This window comes from Magnolia sinica, chromosome 18 (genome assembly GCF_029962835.1).
Source record: "Magnolia sinica isolate HGM2019 chromosome 18, MsV1, whole genome shotgun sequence".
NCBI lineage: Eukaryota > Viridiplantae > Streptophyta > Magnoliopsida > Magnoliales > Magnoliaceae > Magnolia > Magnolia sinica.
The window spans coordinates 64,699,303-64,724,249 of record NC_080590.1 but is presented as its reverse complement, the minus strand read 5'-3'; the positions used below and the strand labels follow the sequence as shown (position 1 = coordinate 64,724,249).

The following is a 24,947-nucleotide window of genomic DNA, read 5'->3' as shown; positions in this document are numbered from 1 at the left end:
TACATGGCAAACAGGACCATTGATCATTTGGGCCATGGATGGGATGAGCTATCGACCAAAAGTCGCAGCCATAGGACACTGATTGAACAGTTAGCATTTTTCCAGTTAGATGTGAACTGTCTCTGCTGCTCATCTTTCCAGTGAACTGTTCCTATTTATGGCCACTGATTGAATAGTAACCATGATATGATCACTTTCACTGTAGCATAGTTCAAAACCCCAGAAACTCGACTCAAGTCCAATTGGGTTGGGTCAACTCAAAGACTTATTATATAATATAAATAAATGAATTATATCTGAATTGATAATGAATATTTTAAATCATTAGAACCTATATTTATATTAAATAATAAATGGCTAATACAAAACACAACTGAAGCTTGTAGATCACTGGTATGAGCTTTGGATTTCTAGCAATGAGGTCATGGGTTAGATTTTTGCAGATGACATTTTGCATTTTACCACCACATCACAGGGTGGGTGATTCGAGCTGAGTCACACTGAGTTGTATTGATTCAGCCGAGTTGTCAAGCCAATGAGTCTTGTCTAGTCTGGACTGAGTCAGGCTCGGGAACAAGTTTCTTACAGACTCATCTTGAAAATTTGCTGAGTTGAGTTGACTCAGCCGAGATTTAGAATCGAGTCAGCGAGTTTTAGAACCATGCATTATAGGCAGAAAACCCATCCCAACAAGGCCCGCCAAATCAATGGTACTGATGATCCTACATGAGTAACATATGCTATAGAGTTATGGTGCCCACAACATGGAATTCCATGACCAGCACAGGGCATTCGAATCCTTCCAACATGGTATGTCAGTTTTGCAAAAATCAACCAGTCGTTCTTTTTCTTTTTTCTTTTCTTGACCCACAATTTTCATGTGTAACCATTCTTCACTTTTGTGATGTTTACGAAAACCGTTGTAGCCTAAACAAGAAAATGATAAGGTCCAAAAACATGCCTGTAAACATTCACTCAGCAATGTCGAATCAGAATAAATTAGGACCAACCATCGGACCATTCAGCTTCATCCGTAATGGGTTTGGGAATGTCTTCAGCATTGCAGGATCCATCGCCCCATTCTACTTCACTAGAGAATGAAGGGTTGGTATTATCTTGTCCATTGAAATCACCCTCATAGCCCAAGCCTGTGTCCGGATCATCGCGGTTTTCTGGTGGAGGGAGTGGACATCCCAGATAAGAGTCATTGTCTGAACAATGACGTAAGAGCTTATCCCAATACAGATCCTGCCAAACATGAGCAAGAACGTCAATATCCATCTGCGTGTTAACCCTAACCATCTCTTTTAATAGAATATAAACAATGACTAAAATATCCCCTAAATCCTGTCACAACCATACATAGAATAAATGAATAATGTCAGAATTGCATGACCTCGGGCTCGTTTGAAAGCCTCTTAACTCAATGGGCTCTCAATCCGGACGAATTTTGTGAAGGCTACTAGTAAACCGGACCAACTTTGTGCAAGCCTACTAGTAGTCAACTGGACCAATTTTGTGAAGGCTACAATACAAGTAAATGGGCTTTCTATCCAGACCAATTTCTATTTTTTCTTATAAAAACTACAAAATATATGAGATAATCAGCCATTCAAAAATATAAATGAAACCATCCACATGGTTATGTGGGCCACCCACTGATTGATCAGACAGCTTGTGGCATACACTTCACTGATCAGTTCGATTATGGGGCCTGCTCCTAGACTCCATCAATCCCTTATCCTTGAGTTTGAATCTCTATGTAGTTCCATGCGGGCTGCCTTTTGATGGTGACATGTCACCATTAAGTTTGGTGGCAATTGATGGTGAGGCCCACCTATTAGATTGACCCATCACCAGAGCGCATGATAATGTGCATAGTCACTTTTTCTTCTCATTGTGGACTTAGTTATTGCCATGGTCCCCATCTCACCCTAAGACCTTAAATCATCAGTTTAGATTGTTGGGGCATGCTCCATGAATTTATAACACTTGATCTGACCATTGATCCCTTAGTCCTGACAGTAGTCTCCTGATCCTTCTGCAGTATTCATCTTCTTGATTTAACTGTCAATCCATCAGGCAATTCTTTGGTCAATCCAGTCATTGATCCATCAAAAGATTCAAAGACTCATCAATAGAATCTTCCATTGAAGCTTTTCCTTCAGTTCATCTATCATTTCTCTCAAACTTCTTCTAGGAGCTTATAGAGACTTGTCATCTTCTTAGAGAATAGATGAGGAATTCTTTCCTATTCATGTTGAAGGAGCATCACGGATGACATTTCCTTGCTTGTATCCATCATTTCAAAAGAACATTACAACAATGTACCATCAGACCAACAATGCACTACATCTTTTTTCCTTCAATGATAGCAAAGCAATTAATTACTTCCAAACAAAAAGGAAAAACAAGGTTAGAACAAATTCAGGAAATGATGGTGAGGAATCATCCACCCCTGACATTTTAGATTCAACACCACAAGACCCCATTAAATCCTCACAGTTACAACCCATGAAGACAGCTCTACTCCCATAGCCCAGGAAATCACTCTTCCCCTAGACCTTTGGAATAATGCTTCTTTGGGTTCTTCGTGACAACTTATCACACATCTTTACCAATACTTTTCTCTGAAGGAAAGAAATAAAAGGTGTCATTGAGTTGGATGTTCTCCACAACATTGGAAAGTATCTAATGAGGACATCCAAATGTTTAAATTTTATCGTTGACGGAAGCAGGCCCCACAAGCATCACTATGGATAGGATGAGATTGAAGATCAAGAGAAGCTTGTTGTAGACTTTTTTTTTTTTTTTTTTGTTAGTTTTATGTTAATTTCCTATTGCAGAAATTTTTATTTTTAGAAATTTTATTTTCAAAAATTGCTATTTTTAGATATTTTTATTTATACAAATTTCTATTTTAGTTAATTTCTTGATTTTCAGAAAACTCTAATCTTAAGAATTTTCTATTTTTGTTAGTTTCCTACTTAGGTTGTTTCTAAACTAAGACTCTTGTTAGTTTCCTGTTTAGGTTGTTTCTAATCTAACTAGGGGTATTTTGGTATTTTTCTTTTATTTGCAAGTTTAGGGACTTAAGCCCTAAACATTGTGGTTAACTTTTTGGAGAAAAAAATAAAGCTACGGAGCTTTTCCACTACCGGGTGTGAGACCTTCCTCTTCATCCCTCAACTCATTCTTCTACTTTCTCTCTGGTTAATCATTCAAATCTTCTTCTTTCTTCCATCTAGTTTATTTGCAAAAATATGAAATTCTATTTGTGAATTTCATACTTCTTGGATCTATTCAAACGTCCCCAACTGATAATCATATTTGATCTAACAATTTGTTAAAGGATTAGATCATCATGTTGGATGGTTGAATTGACCCTCGTGAGACATGAAAATTCTATTTTTCATAGGATCCACTTTTCATATTTGAATCTTTAGTACTACATGATTGTAATGGATGACCATGATCATTAATGAATTTTCTTTCAGATAATTCTTATTTATGATGAATAACCACGCTGAAAATTGATTGTTTATTTTGTGTTTTATCTTAAATTTTAACACATTTAGGGTAGATCATGCTATCCTACATCATATTTTTGGCATCAGAGCTTTGGATCTTGCATAGGGTCACTTAGTTTGATTTTCCATCATTCAATCATCTCATAGATTTAGCATGCATGATTTGTGTCCAATTTTAGGGTTTTTCCAGATTTAGAAAGTTTCCTAATTTAGAGACTTTCCTTTTTCAGTAAGTTTCCAAATTTGGAAAATTTCCACATTTAGGATTTTAATTCCAGATTTAGTAGTCTCCAGGTTTGGCAATTTCCAATTTCGAAATTTACTATTTTTAGAAACTTTCCAAATTTAGAAAATTTTCAAATTTAGAAATTCCGACTTTCGGAAAGTATAGATTTAGAAAGTGTCAAGTTTAGTAAAGTCCATTCATCATTCTTGAGTTAGGGTAATTATTTCCTTATTGAGTCTGCTAGCGTCTTGTTGAGGAAACCCATAGTTTATGCCCACTCGCACTGGTAAAGGTTTTGGTCTTCACCCAGTCATGAACATGGAACAACTTTCTGAGATGAACGAGAGCACCAACAATCGTTTGGCCACCATCAAGGCACATAACAAAGAGTTTGCGACACAACTTACTATTTTATCCGTATGGATAGAATAGAGCTATCTCTTCAGGAAAACTCCAATCATGGAGATGACCTGCACTCCAATGTTGAGGATGTAATTGAGGACCAGGGAAGAAACCGTGGTAGAGGTCATGGAGTTCGTCGTCGAGTGGTTGGCTGTGGTTGGGCACGTGAACCACAACCTATTGGGGAATTTCAAGATCTCTATGATCCCGATGTTTAGGTTATGCGAAGTGTTAAAGTGAAGGCTCCAAGTTTTGATGGGCGACTTGACACCAAAGTCTTCCTTGATTGGTTGGCAGACATGGATCACTACTTTGAGTGGTACCAAATGTCTGAGGACCGACAAATGCAACTTGCTAAGATGAAACTTGTGGGCGAAGCGAAATTATTTTGGACCAACACTGAGTGTAGGATCGCTAGGGCTGGGGGTAATCCAATAGCACATTGGATTGACATGAAAGAGCTTTTAAGGGAAAAATATCTTCCCTTGTCATATCGCCAAAAGCTCCTAAATCAGTGGCAAACTTTACACCAAGGATCTATGCCCATCGCGGATTACATCGCCAGATTTGAAGAATACATGATGCGGTGTAACGTCGAAGAGGACCGCACAGTGACTTTGGCTCGTTTCAAGGTGGGCCTTTGTCTAGAACTTCAAAGGAAACTTGTGACTCGAGAGATCAATGATTTGGATCATGCATATCAAGTGGTAAAGGACTTAGAGCCTTATTTGAAATCAACCACCACAAGACGCTTCGATTCAAACTTTAGGCCGGGTTTTCAGGGAGTGAGGTGCAATGTATTGAGTCAACCAAAGGCGAAGATTGTCACCCGACCTCAACCTAAGGATGACAAAGGAAAAGGAATCCTAGGAACAAACCCGAGTGATGTGAGTCAAGTCAAATGTTTTGACTGTGGTGGTAGAGGGCATTATGCTTACAATTGCAAGGAGATGAATAAAGGAAAAGCATTATTCATAGAGGAGTCCCACAAGGATGTGGGAGATGGGGGTGATTGTGAAGTGGAAGAATATCACCCTGATTCGGATGCTAACGATTGTGATGGAGATGAGTATGACACTACACAACTAGCAATAGTCAGATGTGCCCTAGTGCAAGCAAAGAAGTGTGATGATTGGCGCAGGAACATTATCTTCTACACATACATCAAGAGTGGTGACAAGAACTGCAAAGTCATCATAGATAGTGGTGGTTGTGTCAACATAGTCTCAACTAGCACCGTCACTCACTTGGGACTAAAGCCCGTCGCACACCCTGAACCATACAAGGTCTCATGGGTGGATACATCATCTATGCCCGTGTCCCAACAATGTCTCATTCCTGTTCAAATCGGTTTATACAAAGACATGTTGCGGTGTGATGTGTTGCCTATGGATGTTGGCCAAATCATTCTAGGGAGGCCGTGGTTGTTCGATCGGGATGTTACAATTTATGGTCGCTCTAATGTATGTACATTCATGCATAAGGGCTAGAAAATTAAGATACACCCAGAGCCACCCAAGAGCGCCAAGGACCAAGGCAAAGATGGAAGAATGAGTGAGTCAAAGGAAGTGAGGAAATCCAATCCTAAGTCTCTACATATTATAAAAGCAAAAGAGTTTCAGAATGAGACCAAGGATGATTCGATGGTGTACGCCCTTGTGCCAATAGAAGTTACACCTGAGGTACCAGTAGAGTTTACCCCTGAGGTAGCTACGATCTTAGCGAAGTATAGTGATATATTCCTAGTGATTTACCAGATGAGCTACCATCAATGCGGGACATCCAACATGCCATAAATCTTGTCCCAGGGTGCGTTATCAAACCTTTCTCATTATAGGATGAATTCTTCCAAGCATGCAGAATTGAAGAGGCAGGTATATGAATTGTTGTGCAAGGGTTTTGTTTAGGAGAATATGAGTTCGTGTCTTGTACTCGCGCTTTTAACTCTAAAGAAAGATGGTATGTGGCGGATGTGTGTGGATAGCAGGACCATTAATAAAATCACCGTCAAGTATAGGTTTCCCATACCAATACTTGATGACATGCTTGACATAATCCCCAAGTCCAAAATCTTCTCCAAGATAGATCTCAAGAGTGATTATCATCAAATTCGCATACGCCTAGGAGACGAGTGGAAGACTGCCTTCAAGACGAAGGATGAATTGTATGAGTGGTTGGTTATGCCATTTGGTTTGACCAATGCAACTAGTACATTCATGCACATGATGACCCAGGTTTTGAGACCTTTTATGGGAAAGTTCATAGTGGTTATTTTGACGATATCTTGATATACAGTACCACTAAAGAGCTTCATCTCAACCACTTGAGACAGGTCTGCAGTATTATTAGGACGGAGAGATTATATGATAACCCGAGGAAATGTTCGTTTTTATCAAACAAGGTCATTTTCTTAGGGTTCATAGTGTTGTTTGTAGGAATGCGAGCAAACTCAGAAAAGGTCAAGGCCATAGTTGATTGGCCCGAACCGTGGAACATTCATGATGTGGCTTTCACGGCCTAGCCACATTTTATCAGCGGTTCATTCATGGATTCGGTAGCATCATGGCTCCTATTACAGATTGCATCAAGAAAGGAGAGTTCATGTGGACCAAAGCCGCAACAAGGGCTTTTAAAGAGATTGAGGGCAAGATAATCGAGGCTCCCGTAATGCGTCTTCCAGACTTTTCCAAAGTCTTTGAAGTAGCATGTGATGCTTCAAGTGTAGGATATAGGAGTGTTGAGTCAAGAAGGACAGCCAGTTGCCTATTTCAATGAGAAGTTGAATCAAGCCAAACAACGATACTCCACCTATGACAAAGAGTTCTACGTGGTTGTTTAGTCCCTGCACCATTGGCGTCATTACCTCTTACCACAAGAATTTATCTTGTATTCGGATCATGAGGCCTTAAGATATTTGAATTCCCAAAGGAAACTCAACCCGAGGCATGCGAAATGGGTAGCGTTTCTTTAGGAATATTCATTTGTTTTGAAACACAAGGCCGAAACCAATAACAAACCTGTTGATGCCCTTAGCAGAAGAGTGGCGGTGCTCAATTCTTTGAGTGTAGAAGGTGTTGAATTTGGGCAACTAAAAGATGAATACTCTGTGTCCAGATTTTGGGGATATCTATGTGTCACTCTTAGATGATCAACCTACTTTCGAAGAATTTGTGCTAAAGAACGGTTTCCTTTTCTGAGGAGATCAACTTTGTATTCCCCGTACCTCCCTTCGGGATTTCCTAGTTTGGGAGCTTCATTTTGGAGGCATAGCTGGATATTTAGGTCGAGATAAGACCATCGCCCTCATAGAAGATAGATTCTATTGGCCAAGTCTCAAGCGAGATGTCGCCAAAATTTTGGGGCAGTGTAGTACATGTCAACTGGCAAAACAAAGGAAACAAAATACTGGATTGCACACGCCATTGCCAATGCCACATGCGCCGTGGCAAGACATTAGTATGGATTTCGTGCTTGGGCTACCCAAGACGATTAAAAGGCATGATTCCATTTTTGAAGTTGTGGACCGTTTCTCCAAAATGGCCCATTTTCTTCCTTGTTCTAAGAACAAATGTGTCACATGTTGTAAAAATCTTCTTTGACGAGATAGCGCGATTACATGGTTTACCCAAGACCATGGTGTCTGATTGAGATGTCAAATTCACTAGTTATTTTTGGAAGACATTATGGCATAAGATGGGTACAAACTCCGGTTTTCAACTGCATATCATCTTCAAACAGATGGCCAAACGGAAGTTGTTAATCGTAGTCTCGGAAACTTGTTATATTATCTGGTGGGTGAAAACATCAAAAAGTGGGATTTAGTTTTACTTGTAACAAAGTTTGCTTATAACAGTTCAGTCAATAGGTCTATAGGTATGAGTCCATTTGAAATTGTTAGTGGTTACAAGCCTAGAATGCCAATAGATCTAATACCCATGGCAGTCACCCAATGTACTTCGGAGTCAATCGATGCATTTTCACAAAACATTCATGAATTGCATGCAAAAATTAGAAAATGGATAAATACAAGTAATGAACAATATAAACTTTCAGCAAATCTGCATGGTAGACTTCAAGAATTTAATGAAGGAGACTATGCAATGGTTAGAATGAGGCCAAAGCAGTTCCCACAAGGTGCCGTTAAAAAGTAACAAGCACGAAGTGTTGGACCATTTAAAATCCTGAAAAAGATCAGGTCTAATGCATATATGGTAGACATTCCTCCTCACATGGGAATCAATTCCACATTCAATGTGGAGGACCTAATGCCTTGTTCGAGCCATCCCATTGTTCCTAATTCATCTTTTACTAAATGGCCGTTATCTGAATTTTCTTCTCAACCAACACCACCTATTCTGACTATACCTGAAAAAAGAGAAAAGATTGAAGAGATTATGGATGAGCATATTGTTTCTACTCGTGATGGTGGTTTTCAGCGTTATTTAGTCCGGTGGAAGAATCATCCTTCATCTGATTGCACGTGGTTGACAGAAGAGGAGTTGCAAAGGTTATATCCAGATTTGTTGGAGCAGCACGAGTTTTATAACGTTGGAGTCGAGTTCTTCGCGGCCGAGGGGAATTGATGAGGACATCTAACCGTTTAAAGTTTATCGTTGAGCATCACTATAGATAGGATGAGATTGAAGATCAAGAGAAGCTTTTTACAGAATTTTTTTAGGTTGTTAGTCTTATGTTAATTTCTTATTGCAGAAATCTCTATTTTTAGAAATTTCTATTTAAATTTTTTTTATTTTAGTTAATTTCCTATTGCATAAATTTGTATTTAAAATTTTTTTATTTTAGTAAATTTCCTGATTTTCAGAAAATTCTAATCTTAAGAAATTTCTATTTTTGTTAATTTCATGTTTAGGTTATTTCTAATCTAACTAGGGGTATTTTGGTATTTTCCTTTTATTTGTAAGTTTTGTTTAAAGGGAGTTAAGCCCTAAACATTATGGTTGATTTTTTGGATAAAAGAATAAAACTACAAAGCTTTTCCACAGCTGGATGTGAGACCTTCCCCTTCCTCCTACTCCTACTTTCATTCTTTGGTTGATCATTCTAATATTCTTCTTACTTCTTTCTTCCATCTAGTTTATTTGTAAAAATCTGGAATTCTATTTGTGAATTTTCTACTTCTTGGACCTATTCAAACGTCCCTAATTGATAATCTTATTTGATCTAAAGTTTGTTAAAGGATTATATCATCACATTGGATGGTTTCCTAGTAATTTTACACCATCCATCTATTTTCCATGCCATCCATAAGGGCCTGTTTGGATGCCTGCAAGTTATTTTAAGTTGTAAGTGACTTACCTGTAAGTCACTTACAGGGAAGTGACTTCTCACCCCCATCCCCTTGCAGTTTTTTAGTAGATTTGCCTGTAAGTGACTTACAGGTGCAGTTTCTCCCCCAAACACCACCTGTAAGTGACTTCCCTGTAAGTCACTTCCCACTTACCCAACTTACAGGCATCCAAAGAGGCCCTAACTTTTGTGGGCCCTAGGAAGTATCTAATGCTGGAAATCCCTACTGTGTGTTGCACCTGAGATTTGGATCATTTTCATTTTTAGGACCATTCCTTAAAATAATATGAAAAACTGGATGGGTGGCATGGATATACAGCACATGCACCAAGGTGGGCCCTAACAAGTATTAACATAATATTCTTTTACAGATAAAATATGTCGGGAGGAAGAGGAGGGAGACAACCTGATATAGGGTGGCGGTACGGCCGGCCCACTCTCGATAATCGATTTGGGAGTATTTGTAATTTATGTGGCCATGTATCGAGGAGTGGAGGATAACCCACTTGAATGAGCATTTAGCGGGAGGATATCGTAATGTTGTTGATTGCCCTAAGTGCCCACAGGATGTGCGAGAAGAGATGATGGCCATATTGAAAAAAAATGTGAAGACAAAAGATGAACAACATGTAAGGGGGAGAGAGAGAGAGAGAGAGAGAGAGAGAGAGAGAGAGAGAGAGAGAGAGAGAGAGATTAGGGAGGAGTTGGGGCGATCACCATATGAAGGTGATAAATATGTAGTGGATCTCGATGACGATAATGATCCCGAATATAGACGCGCAGTTCAAGAGTCCATACGGGATCAATGGGAGAGGGATCAGGAGAGGAGGTGGGACACGAGTAGGCCTAGATTTGAGGGGTTTATCCATGATCGTGGTGGGGGGAGTAGAGCAGGGGGGAGGGTGGCAGGGGGTAGTGGAGCAGGTGGGAGTGTTATTGGTGGGGGAGGGGAGGGTAGTAGGTGGGGAGTATTATGAGGCATGGGCAGGAGTAGTAGCATGAGGGTGCCGGATCTTACCTTTAGATCCAAGGATGTACAAAGATGCATGTGGGACACAAAAGAAAATAAAGGACATGTTTAGTAGAGGAGATGTGAGGAAGAGAGTCGGAAAGTTTATAGCGAAATTTTGTATCTATGATCAAATCCCCGTGAATGCCGTAACAAGCCCGCACTTTAAGAATATGATAAGTGAAGTGCAGCGTGGGGATGAGAGTGTGCAGCCGCCCGCGCCGTTTGAGATCATTGGTAAGTATTTGGATGATGAATATGCAGAGATGAAGACATACGTGGATTCGTATAAGCTATCATGGAAGATTTACGACTGCACCGTCATGTGTGACGGTTGGACTGGACCGACGAAGATGTCGGTCATAAATTTTATGGTCTATTGCAGGGGATGAGCGGTGTTCCTAAAGTCTGTATATGCAAGTAATAAGATTAAATATTCTAACTACATTTACAAATTAATGCACAATGTCATGTAAGATGTTGGGAGGAGAAATATTGTGCAGTTTGTTGCGGACAATGGGAGTGCATTTGTCAAGGCGGGGAAGGATATTCAAAATAAGTATCATATACATTGGACCTCCTGCGTATCTCATCGCATCGATCTCATGCTGGAGGCGATCGAGGATAGGCCGTCGGTGAAGACCGTAATTACTAATGCACGACTCATCACAAACTTTATATACAACCACACCTAGTTATTAGCTGCGATGCGCGAGAGGTGTGGTGGGGATATAGTGCGCCCCGGGGCGACGCGGTTGGCTACAAATTATATCGCCTTAAGTAGCCTCTTTAAACACAAATAAGGGTTATGAGAGCTTTTCGCCTCATGATTATGAAGAATGGAAAAGGAGGGTGAAGAAAGTAACCTGGAGAATCAAGGAGCTGGAGCTGAGAAATACATTCTGGGATTGCGTGCGTAGTGTAGTGGGCATTTTAGAGCCCATTTATATGGTGTTGAAGATGGTGGACAATGAGACAAATCCGTCGATGGGGTCGTTGTATCCATCCATACAGCTGATGAAAGAGGCCATCAAGGCTAAAGCTCCTAACACATAAGTGGGTGCATGCAATAATAGATGACCATTGGGAAAGGATACTTTCTCACCCAGTACATCAGGCCGATAAGTACTTACATGAATTATTATTTTTTTATATGCAATAATAAACGATGGCTGTACTGATGTGTAGATGTTGGTTTTCAGCGTATTTCCTAAATCCCAGATACCACTACAGCCGGAATCTCTATGAAGACAATTCATTGAAGAAGGTTGTACGTGAGGTGTACAATCACTTATTCTCCAACTATATAGGGAAAGACACCTTCAGTAGTGAGGTAAATATGTTCCGCATTTATATTCTCCTTATCTTTATCTCAACCATTCCAAACTTACCCTAATTGTTATACGCCATCAACAAATTGTTAGATTCCGCGACACGGTTAGAATGTCTGGGTGCCCCCCTGCGGTGAAGTCAAGGAATAATGGCATGTAACTACAGTAAACTTAAATTTCATATTATTTTGGAAAATCTAAAACTAATGAAAGAATTTTATGATACACAGGCAAATAGTGGTCCATGTACGAGACTGACTGCGAGGTTTTATAGCAACTAGTTGTCTGTGTGCTTGCACAGACGGTGTCCTCGTCACCCTGTGAAAGGAATTGGAGTACATTCTCCCTCATCTACACAAATAAGCGTAATAGACTAGGGTATGAGAGGCTTTAGAAGCTAGTGTATTGTAACTACAATATGAAGTTACGAGAGAGGTTGCTCCACATGGAAGGAAGAAGAAAAGTGCAGGAAGACACACTAGACCTGATGATGGTTGGACAACATGCATATGCTGAGGATAAAGAGGATGACTCAGTTTACCAATAGGTTAGGTTAGATGGCTTCGATACCTCGGATGGGCGACCAGAGACACAAGGGATTGATGTTGACACACATGTGGAGCAGCAGAGGTCTCCTGATGAGGCATTCGAACCATTGACGAGGGGTCCAGAGGGTAGCCCACGGCAGTCACTATCACGGTGGACACGTGGCGGGGAGACATTGTCTGACACCGAGACTGAGTCAGAGAGTGATGCGGGGGATGGGTCCAGCGATGGTGATGACAACGATAAGGGTGATGATGACTCTAATGACAGTAACGATGATGGTGATGGCGACGGGGATGGTGCCGGCGCAGGTGGGAGTCAGGATCAGAAGCCTCTTATCCCTTTCACTAGGGAGGAGAATTTCAATCATGCCACGTAAGACCTTGACCATGGTTCTTGTCCAGGAGAATCACAACTCCGTCTTATCTGCAATAAGACATACAAGCATTAAAGGCTAATGAAGAAAAAGCAGACTCAAAAACTTTTAGATTTTGAGGAGCTGTTGGCAAAATGCATGAGGGACGGGTGTTTGTGACAAGTGAGGTGGCTCTAAATTTGGATCACAGAAGAGGGGAGTGATGAGGACATCACGCGCACACGCACGCCCCCCTACGCACGTACGCAAGGAGGGCCCCACCATCGATCTAGATCGATGACGACGTCCAGGGAGGGGCCTCCTAGTTAGAGGACTGCGTTTTGGCTCGTTGGAGTGGACCCGATAGTCATATGAATCCCACCATGGGTTCTCATGATTGTGGTCCACTATTTTAATTAATCTAGTACTTTGAGTTTTGCTTATTATTGTTATTAGGAATATCATGGACATTATAGATTGCATCGATTAGTTATTATTATTATTTTTTATTTCGTATTCAAGTAATAGGTTACGCACATGGCGCGAGTTTTAGGGTATAGGGTTTTATTATAAATAAGCACCCCTTATAGTCTTTTTTTCTCATTGAAGATTAATAAAATTTCTGCATTTTTTTTCTGCTTCTATGAGTTTTTGAGTTGTGGAAATCCAATTGGGTGTGAAACCCTCCCTTCCTTGAAGGGCTGACTACCGTGGTGTGAAGCCACACTCATCTTGATTCGCTCCCACCTTCTACCTTCCATATTTCTCCTCCTACAGCCATCCTCCCTGCGAATCCATCAATATTTTGCAGACGTTTCTTTTCTACAACAGATTTCTGGAATCTAGCTCTGCAGGAGGGCTGAAACTTCGGCAGAGCACCGCACACAGACCGATTGTCAAATTGTCGCGAAACTTGGGAGTTTTGTGGTCCACCCCTGGCCAACCAGGGCCAAGCTGGCCGTTTTCTGATTCGTGGGCCCCACACATATGCGGGACACCACCAACGCACATGCGCCTGGGCCTTCACTGCTGTCCACGCATGTGGTGCTTCTCTGGTTCGTCTCTCCTCTCTTTCACTCCTCTTTCACCCTAAATCCCTAATCCTAACCCTAAATTACTTAAATCCCCAATTTTATGCCCTTTCTTCAACTTTAGGGTTCCCTGAATTGAAATCTGTGAATCCCTTAGATTGGGGAATTATTTTTGTGCATGTGTGGATGAATTTAACCCCCTTTGATTATTGTTTGGTCTATAATTTTGATTGATCCAACCCTCCATGTGTAGGCCTGGATCCGCATAAGATTCCTCTTAATTGAGTGCTTGAACTTTTGTGTAGGATGTGGAATTTTGTGTAACTGTTTCTGAATTAGTGTGATCTAAAGTCTGAAAGTCTTGCACATCATACTTGAATTTCATGTCCTGCATCAAATTTGGTATCAGAGCACAACGTTTTTATAGGGGAATGCATTGCATGTTTAGGGTTTAGTTTATTTGTGTCCATTATGCATGAAGTATCATCATATAGATTTGTTTAGAGGTCCATAATTCTTGATATAGGCTGCTGAATTTTCTGCTATCAGAAAATCCCCATATTTCTTTGTTGGATTTTCTGTTGACAAATTCTTTGAGCAGATAAGTTGCTGGAAATTTAGTATTGTGTCGTTTTTCCCATATAGAGTCCTATAGGAGCATTTAGTCCCAGCTAGGTGCATATAGTCGTATTAGAAGGTCCTTAAGTTGAGTTAGTAGTTGTGTGCCCATACGTACGGGTCGTGGTTTTGGCTTGCACCCTACACTAAACATGGAGCAATTGCAAGAGTCAATAAACAAGCTGACCCAGCAGTTTGAGTCTTTGGGTAAGCGCTTGGAACAACGTATGGACCAACGCTTTGAGCAGTTTAGTGTGCGCGTTACCCAACTAGAGACCTTTGACTGGGCAAACCCCACCATTGGGGAAGATGTCCAATCTTAGGCAGGTGATTAGGAGGTTAGACCAAGAAATGGAGGTGGCTAAGGAATTGGTCATGGGCGCGCACCCATGCACCCACCCCACGAGGAACATCATGATCAATACGACCCAGATGCGCAACTCCTCAAGGGAGTTAGAGTAGATGCCCCTACGTTTGATGGCCACTTGGACTCTAAAACCTTTTTAGACTGGCTAGCAGATATGGACCAATATTTTGAGTGGTATGACATGTTGGATGCTCGTCGAGTCCGATTCGCCAAGTAAAGAGGTTTTGAGCTACTGTAGAGTGAAAGAAAGAAAAAGCAAGGGAGCTCCCAATAGTCCACTGGGGAGAAATGAAAGAAACTCTTAAGGAGTACCTCCCTTTCTCTTATTGCTTACGGTTGATTGAGGAATGATAGTCTCTTTGACAAGGTTCCATGAGTGTGGCGGAATACATTGAGAGGTTCGAAGAGTACTTAACCAAGTGTGAAGTTGATGAGGTCCATGAGGATCCCATACTCACCCTTGCTCGATTTAAAACGGGCCTCCGTTTTGACATTAGGAGAGAATTGCTCGCCAAAGACATAGACACTATTGAACAGTTGTATCAAGTAGTGGTGTTGGAGGTCGAGCAATACCTCAAAACATTTGTGAGAAGGCAGTTTAACTTTTACGATTCTAGTGCCAAGGCCAACCCTTCTAGGGCTAAACTTAACACTGGATACCATAACAAATCTTCCAACAGTTCTCAGTCCAGGCCCAAGGATGATAAGGGTAAAGAGATTGTTGGGTCTAACTTGTGTGGAAGTGGGGCAACTAGGTGTTTTAGGTGTAAGGGGTTTGGTCACTTTGCCCACCAGTGTGGCATAAGAGGGGGCACCAAGGTGTTCCTTATTGATGGGCAAATAGAAGTAGTGCACCCAGAAAGTGACGGTGAGGAGGAAGAATATGAACTAGTAAAAGCCCTTAGTGATGAGGAAGAGGGAGCACAAGAGTCTGCGACCCTTGCGGTTGTGCATTGCGCCTCTACACAAGCAAATAATACCGATGATTGGCATCGTTGTTTTGTTATTATTCAGTTTGGGTCATATAAAGCCACATTTTGGTGTGATGTTATTCCTAGGAAGCCTATCGATCTTGTCCCTATGTCACCATCCCATAGGCCATTAGAGTCTACAGAGTCCCTTGCGCATCCTATTCATTTATTGCATCAAGAAATCACGCAGAAGATCATGATTAGTAATGAACATTACACACTTTCTGCAGACCAACATAAACGTTTCAAGGAATTCAATATAAGAGACTCTGTGATGGTCCGCATCAGGCCAGAGCGGTACCCTCAAGGAGTCATTCGTAAATTACACGCTCCCAGCATTGGACCATTCAAAATTATAAAATGAAACGGTCTCAATGCGTATGTGGTAGATCTTCCACCCTCCATGAGAATTAATTCCACATTAAATGTGGAGGATCTAGTTGCATTTCAGGGGGCCACTGATGCATGTCCAGCCTTTCGCCTAATCATCCTGATTCCCCAGACTTTTTTCTGGATCCATGGACCTTTCGTGACCCATCTTCCTAGCCTCTACATCTCATAGCTCCCCGTCTCAACCCATTTTCCCAGCCTCTACCTTCCATACCAACCCTTCCCACACCTAGAGAGGAGATAGAGGATATTCTGGACCATCGGATAGTATCAACGTCGGACAGCGGATCTCAAAAGTTCCTGGTCAAGTGGAAGTCACGCCCAGCTACAGACAGTATATGGCTCACTGAGAAGGAGCTTCAGAGATTTGATCCTGACATCTTGGAGCGGTTCAGGAGTTTTGTTTCGCCAGTGGTGAAATCTTCGCAGCCAGGGAGAGTTGATGGGGACATCACGCACACACGCCCGCCCGCTTACGCACGTACGCAAGGAGGGCCCCACCATCAATCTGGATCGATTGCGACATCTAGGGAGGGCCTCCTAGTTAGAGGACTGCGTTTTAGTTCGTTGGAGTGGACCCGATAGTCATGTGAATCCCACCATAGGTTCTCATGATCGTGGCCCACTATTTTAATTAATCTAGTACTTTGGGTTTTGCTTATGATTGTTATTAGGAATATCATGGATGGTTTAGATTGCTTTGATTAGTTGTTATTTTTTATTACTTTGTCTTCAAGTAATAGGTTGTGCACATGGCGCAAGTTTTGGGGTATAAGGTTTTATTATAAATAGGCACCCCTTGTAGTCTTTTTTTCTCATTGAAGATTAATAAAATTTCTGCATTTTTTTCTACTTCTCTGAGTTTCTGAGTTGTGGAAATCCAATTGGGTATGAAACCTTCCCTTCCTCGAAGGGCTGACTACCATGGTGTGAAGCCACACTCATCCTAATTTGCTCCCACCTTCTACCTTCCATATTTCTCCTCCTACAACCATCCTCCCTGCAAATTCATCAATATTTTGCAGACGTTTCTTTTCTACAGCAGATTTTTGGAATCTAGCCCTGCAGGCTGAAACTTCGGTGGAGCACCGCGCACAGACCGATCGTCGGATCGTCGCGAAACTTGGGGGTTTTGTGGTCCACCCCTGGCCAACCAGGGCTAAGCTAGCTGTTTTTTGATTCGTGGGCCCCACACACTTGCGGGACACCACCAGAGCATGTGCGCTTGGGCCTTCACTACTGTCCACGCGTGTGGTGCTTCTCTTGTTCATCTCTCCTCTCTTTCACTCTTCTTTCACCCTAAATCCCTAACCCTAACCCTAAATTACTTAAATCCTCAATTTATGCCATTTCTTCAACTTTAGGGTTCCTCGAATTGAAATCTGTGAATTCCTTGGATTGGGGAATTATTTCTGTGCATGTGTGGATGAATTTACCCTCTGATTATTGTTTGGTCTATAATTTTGATTGATCCGGCCCGAGCATGTGTAGGCCTGGATCCGCATAAGATTCCCCTTGATTGAGTGCTTGAACTTTTGTGTGGAATGTGGAATTTTGTGTAATTGTTTCTGAATTTGTGTGATCTAAAGTCTGAAAATCTTGCACATCATACTTGAATTTCATATCCTGCATCAGGGAGCTCGTGTTACAGGCCACAACATGGATCTGGATCACAAACACAGGAGAGTAGCTCAAGTTCTGTGCCATAGTATGGGCATGGATATGGACCTAGTAGATATGCGGCGAGTGACTCCAGCAGTTACGGCACATCATTTTTCAACTATGGTCAGGAGTTCACTTCTGCATATGGGCAGAGATATGAGCAGTAATATGGATATGGCCAGCAATATGGATACCAAGGAGCTTCATGTGTTACCTTCCCAGATCCATATCGGCCACTGACTATGACGATTACGCAATACCCATGTATGGGCATATTGATTCAGTTCGGAGAGGAGTACCATCGTTATGTCAGGAAGCATCTTAACTCGTACCATTCTACTATGACCTGGGCACAGTATTGTCGATTTGTGGAGCAACAGTACTATTCCCGGCCCCATCGAGATGAAGACGATGATTACGAGCCACCGCGCAACTTTATGTGGGTCTAGGCCACAACCAATCATCATCATTGATATGTATATTTCTCAATTTTTACTTCTTTTGAATTTCAATGAATTGTTTGTGTTTTCATACATGTCTTTGATGCATTTATAAATGTCATGCATTCAATTTACATATAGTTGCATTAGTTCAGTTAAACATCGCATGCTTAGGACCCTATACAACGGAAATTTATTATGTGCATTTTTTTTATTTTTTATTTTTTTGAGATGTTATGATTTAAAAGTGTGTATTAAGGTCTTTTTTAACAATCCCTGAAGTTTCATTAAAAAATTCAACCATTTTCCCAATGTTTCCCTTGTTTCCCAAAAAGTGCGATAAATTATGCGATACAAACGATATATTCTGTGCGATAACTGATACGTATCTGTATCCCAAGGGTGTGATACATATCGTGATACCGATATTTCGAACATTGCTGTCAAGCAGTGTGGACTGTAGGCCTCACCATGATGTAAGAGTCCAATCCAGGCAATCCATTAAATTCGCCTGAGCTTTTCACCCCAAGAGCCCGAAAATCATGTTGATCCATGACACTATGAGCCAAAAGAAGGGAAACAGTTTGGGGGGGTGGGGGGAACCTTGATTCCACTGGGGCCCACCTGAGTTGTAAAATGGCCTGATTTTTCTGTTTCTCTTCATACAGACCAGACAAACCCAATGAATGGCTTGGATTTCGTATGCACAACATAATGGGCCCCATACAGAACCAATGGCAAGCATCCCCCGCCCCCCAACAATACCGTAACTTATGTTCTATGACTGTATGAGCTCATTTCCCATAAGGTTTAATGTGGGCCCACCATTATTTGTCAGACATAAGAGCCTATGAGGTTGACCGTACAATAGCTTGCCCTAAGATTGAGCAGTGTGGGCCCAATGATGCAGGACGGATAGCCTAGCCCAGAATGATGCAATGAGATTATCAATGAATTAACTAGAACAATTTAAAGCACAAAATAAAACTAACATAACACAAGTTTTTTTTTTTTTTTTTAATCAGCAGTGTAACGTGTTTGAATTCAAGCCATACGACAATTCCGTAATGTAGATCCAATAAAATACCAAATAATCATGATCTGTGGAAGGTAGGACTTCCATCTAAGCATGGGGGTTGTTCTCAATTCAAAGGGGTTCACTTGGTTTGTGAGGGTTTGAGTAGGTTAGGGAGGACTTTAGGGTTTGGGAATTGGATTTTGGAAATTAGGGTTTGGAAGTAGGGTTTTTGAGAGTTAGGTTTGTGAGTATTAGGATTTTGATGATTAGGGTTTGAGACTTAAGGGATTTAGGGTTAGGGTTTTAGGAAATTAGGGTTAGCATATGGGGATTTGAGGATTAGGGTTTGAATTGGGAAAAACAAATGATGAAAGGGATGGGGAGGCTGACCATACAGACAGTCCTACAAATCTGTCTATACGGTTGTACGGACGGATGGGTACAGCTAGGTGTGGCCGTATGGATGAACGGTTAGCGGAGAGTGGGTTGGAAGGGAGTTTAGGACGGGTTAGGTTGCGGGTGTATAGGTAGGAAGAGAGAAGAACAAGGATGGAGTGGAGATTGTTTGTTGTTAGAGAAAGAAGAGAGGAGTATTAGATAGAAAGAAAGAGAGAGAAATTAGAAGAAATATAATGCAAGGGCATTTTCACACTGGGCTTGAGTGGGGTAGCTAGTGGGATGCAGGGACATACTCGGGGTGGGTGGCCCGTGTGAAGCGGAACCCATGTGAAGTGGGGCCCATGAGGGGGTTCGGCCAAGGTCCTAACCCATGCGATGTGGGGCTTGGGCTATCCAGCTATGAGATATAAGGGATTGATTCGCCACTCTATCAGTTTGAGCTTTTAGAGTAAGTGGCTAATTGTCCTGCATCAAAATACCTTTTGATGGAAGAGAATGAAAAAAAAAGAAGGGTAACTTGGATTCGCTCCATGGCATCACACCAATTCACTCCATTCGCTGGAGGTTTTACTTCATCACAAAGTAAAGAGAAAAAGAAAAAAAGAACTTTTTTTTTTCTTTTTCATATGCAAAATGGGCTAATATAGTCTCAGAAAAGACTTTTTACAAAAAGAGGCTCTCAGGTAAAAAGTTTCACATAAAGATGCTCAATAAAATAAAATTTGTTCCTAACTCCCTAAACTCAACAAAAATATAAGCTAAACGAAAAAATAACAAACATATAAACAACTAAATAAACTAAATTATTTCGTGGCTCACGATCAAGATGTCCAATGGTGATGATCTAACTGTCGAAATGGTCCAACTAAGTAGCCCACATGCATCTTCTCAGTGTGGGGCCTTTAAAGATGCATAATCATGCACGTGGGGTTTTCAACGGGCTAGGCACTCGAATTGGGCCCATGGGGCCCCGTGTATGCATCACCTATCCATAAAGAAACGGGAGCTCTCCTCCTCTAGGATACTCTGAGTGGTACTCGGATGTCCTTATCACCCCACCATTATGTGTGTCAGACCATGTAATGGTGAGTCCTTTCCAGGCGACAGGATGCCCCAAAAATAAGGCGTGTTCGAAACTCGAGTGGGCCATACCGTCCTCAACAGTTGAAATATGCCTAAAACATCTAAAATCCCTTCTTAGGGGCCACCAAAGCTTTGGATATAGCAATTTCAATTTGATTCTTTTAGGTGGATAAGATTCGTTGGTAAAATTTTGGGTTGGATGTGGTTTGGGGGACGCCAAATCATTCCACTGTGGAGATTTTGACTTGACGCTTTCAACTGAATGGGATCCATTTGATGGGTACCAACTACCAACTTGTCTGATAGAGTAGATTTGATTCAGAGTTTTCACACGAATTGGGATTCTATGGATCACAAATTATACAATGATGGAGGGTTTTGTTCTTGATTTCCTTCTATTGCTTTCGTTATTCTTTGGGAGTATTCCTCACGACTTTAATGAGCTAGGAGCAGATAATGAAACTTCTTTGTTATCTTCTGAAAGAATACGTATTTTTATTTTTGAGGAAGAAAACCTGCGTAGATCATATGGAAGTAATATGTAGAAATATGATAAATATGGATTCCATGTTGTCACATTTTCTCTGATTTTTCCTTGGTTTAATTTGACTGTGAAAATTGCTTGGCTGTTCCACATCGATGCATGATGGAAAATTAGAAATGCAACAACCCATTGTATCTTTCATTTCGTGGATGGGCCATGGTTTAGAAATCACCTTGGTTGGATATCCTAGTCCAAAAATTTTCCTATTGAATAAAGATCTTTTACTAATTGTCTTCAACTTTTGTTTTAGTGACACCAACCGAATCTTCATAATCATTGGTCAGCATCATTATTGAATTGTGGCCACATCTGCAAGAGTCCCCACTAGAAAGAGGGTTCATATCATCTGGCAATGCAACCTTGTGACTAAATGTCGACTGCCAAATAAATTGTTCATTTTCTTCATCAATTATGTAGTTTTCTTGATCATTATGCATTTTCTTCATTAATTCCTATTTGTTTTGTATGGAGAAGTAGATTTGTGAATTATGTGCTATGTGCGGCTGCATAAAAATGTGACCTAAATGGCCAGTGAATCCACAACTATGGATGAGTCATGGCCCAACAATGGATCACAGAATAGAATCTTGAAAAATCAATTGTTTGCAAATTCAAAATTACGAACCCAAAAATAATAATAATAATAATAATAATTCAGGCAGCATAAGCCCTCTGGTCCACATGAATATTTTAGACCATTTTGCATGTCCCCCATGCTTATGTGAGCTCACTTACAACATAGCATGTGGGGCTGCATGGTTATATAATTCCTTTTTTAGCTGATGAGGAATTATAAAATATTTGATCCCAATGTTAAAAAAAAAAAAAGAAGAAGAAGGAATATTTGACCCCAGGAAAAACCAAATACTCAGGTTTTCAGATTATGGACATGATTTCAGATTGTGGACAAGCAGGGCCCAATATTCTGTGATCTAGACCATTGGTATGTTGGTGGTGATGCAGGACAATTAACCACTTGCTCTAAAAGTGCGAACTGTTAGATCATGGTGAATCAATCCCTTTATCTCATAGCCCAGGCCCCACATCGCATGGGTTAGGACCTCGGCTGAACCTCACTCGTGAGCCCCACATCACATGGGTTCCTCTTAACACGAGTCACCCACCTCGCAAGGGTAGGGCCCGCCCCACACGGGCTGCCCACCCTGAGTACGCCCCTACATCCCACAGGCAACCCCACTCAAGCTCGGTGTGAAAATGCCTCTGCATTAATCACAAACACGAGACCTCCCGCTCTGATACCACTTTGATGTAGGACAATTAACCATTTGTTCTAAAAGCTCGAACTGTCAGAGTATGGCAAATCAATCCCTTTATCACATAGCCCAGACCCCACATTGCATGGGTTAGGACCTCGGCTAAACCCCCCTCGTGGGCCCCAAATCACATGAGTTCCACCTCACACGGGCCACCCACCCCGAGTGTGTCCCCGAATCCCACAGGTAACCCCACTCGAGCCCATTGGGAAAATGCCCCTACAGTAGGTGGCCACTTTGGACGAGCCATGCCCCAAAAATCTCCTCAAAAGAAAAATGGTGATGCTTGAGTTCATGTCATGCACATGCACCTATGAGAAATAGAGCAATTGTCCACATTTGACTTGAAAAAGGCCCACAATTGGTGGTCTAAAGCATGCATATCCCTCCACCTCAAAAGACTCCCACAATTCCTTCACTAACTTAAGAAAACCCTCCACCCCTACCCACATTAGCTCAAACATGAATGGTCTTGAGCCCAATTCTCCTCTTCAACTTCCAAAAGGATTGGACGATGATAGGACACTAGCCTTGGAAGACTTTGCTCCACTAGGGGAAATTTCTCCACCTACTCTGGGGAGACCAAAAACCTATCAAGTCTGGAGATAACGGCCCTTTCTTGCCCATTTGACCAAGTGAATATCATGTCACATAATGGAATATCCAGTATCCACCAATTCATGCCTATCCACCCAATATGAAAATCCCTCATGCTTCGAGAAATACAACCTCCATTTGATTTTTTGAAGGTGAATCTAACAACGTTGAAGTTACCTCCCAAACACTACGGAAGCGTCCACCTATCACAAATAGAGCACCGCTCTACCCACAGCAAGGAGCATTGCCCAGACTGGTTCGGCCTTAAACACCCATCTGAATCCTGACAACACATCCCTTAAAATCACAGAAACTGAAGCAGAGCCACTCTACCACTCCTCCTTAACCCACATCTTGAGTCCTAAATACCAACATCAAGAACTACCCAATCTTTAGACTTCCCACCCCAAATAGATTCAACCATCTTCTGATCAACCGATGGAAGCTTGGTCCTGTTAAACAGCTACATGGTGCTAATCTTGAGGGCCTATGAGAAGCTACAATGAGAAGAAGAAGAAAGATGGAAGAGAGAGAGAGAGAGAGAGAGAGAGAGAGAGAGAGAGAGAGAGAGAGAGAGAGAGAGGCAACAAGGACATGAGATGCTTACGGTGTATTGAAATTTGAAACCCTAATCCTCTACTCTGATTGATAATAGTAAAAATGTGGATGGACCCTATGGGCCTTATATACATGGACTTGTGAATGGGTCCTATTGGCCATATTCCAATATCAACCTTTCAATAGTCTCCTGCAGTGTAATTAACTAAGCCCTGGAGCATTTGCAGATGTCTTTAATGCGGACCCTTTTTTGCCAGCACCCTAGGCCCCTAACGTTCCAGCTAAGAAGCTTCATTGGTTCACCATTCTGACCTCTCTGCCCTTCTTCTCACCTCTAGAAATCACCCCAATGTTGTAATTAACAGAGGATTCGAGACTTACCAACACTTTCCGCCTGTTAGGAGACTTCTGAACCTTCCCCTGCAACTGTCCATATATAAATGCGCATATTCACACGATAGGTTCAAATTTGTGCAATTCAGGTTGTTTTACTCTATTTCTCCAAGCACGTGATGGGTTTCTCTTAGGGGTATAATACTCCTAATTAGTGGTGCAATTCCAATTCAAGAATTGCTATTCATCAGTTTTCAGCTCAGATCCATTTTGTTTGCATACATTTGCAGGCTACAATAGTTGATAGACAATTCACAGTTGAGGGACTCCACAATCAGATTGATTAAACATGGAGTCCCATTAACGTGTAAGTGCTGAATTTTAAACTTAGATTCGTATGTTGGTTTGTCGTTACTCACATTATTGTGGAGTTATGGTCTTCAAGCCATCTTTTATTTTATTTCATAATTTCTAGTTTACCAATGAAACTGGAAGCACACAAAGCACACTATCAGGAAAAACAGTAATTCGTAACAACACCAATCCTTGATTGCTATAATCTATCCTGGAAAACCAACAAAAAAGGACAATAAATTTTTGGATGGAGGTGTGTAAGGAATTAGAGCAACAGTCCAGTAAAATTCCCAGAGAAGATCATCTGATTTTTTTCATTTTCCTTTTTTTTTTTTGGGGCCGTGTCTGGCTGTGTTCTTTTTTTTTTTTTTTTGGGGGGGGGGGGGGGGGGGGGTGTTTTACCAAGTACAGTTGGGCCCATATGGGCCCCCACTTGTATAGACTGCAGAGTGGCCATCAGGACAATTCACATCCTGACACATCAGGATCTTAGAATTTGTCATTACATATATGCGCATGAAATCCAAGGATAAGAATTACAATGCTTATGGTTGAGCATTATTGTGTATGGTTCAAAACCTGCACTGAAAATTAGACAGCAA

The 24,947-nt window shown here is 41.4% G+C and overlaps 1 protein-coding gene across 2 annotated transcripts in view; it reads right to left on the bottom strand.

Annotated features, from left to right (window-relative positions):
* Nucleotides 1–815: 815 nt before the first annotated feature.
* The window catches only part of LOC131233970 (probable RNA helicase SDE3), a 29,111-nt gene continuing 4,979 nt past the window's right edge, over nt 816–24,947 (bottom strand). For both annotated transcript variants that reach the window (XM_058230885.1, XM_058230884.1), the window contains exon 5: nt 816–1,248. In XM_058230885.1, the coding sequence (XP_058086868.1) occupies nt 1,000–1,248 (249 nt within the window). In that variant the 3' untranslated portion in view covers nt 816–999. The remainder of the gene's footprint in view (nt 1,249–24,947) is intronic.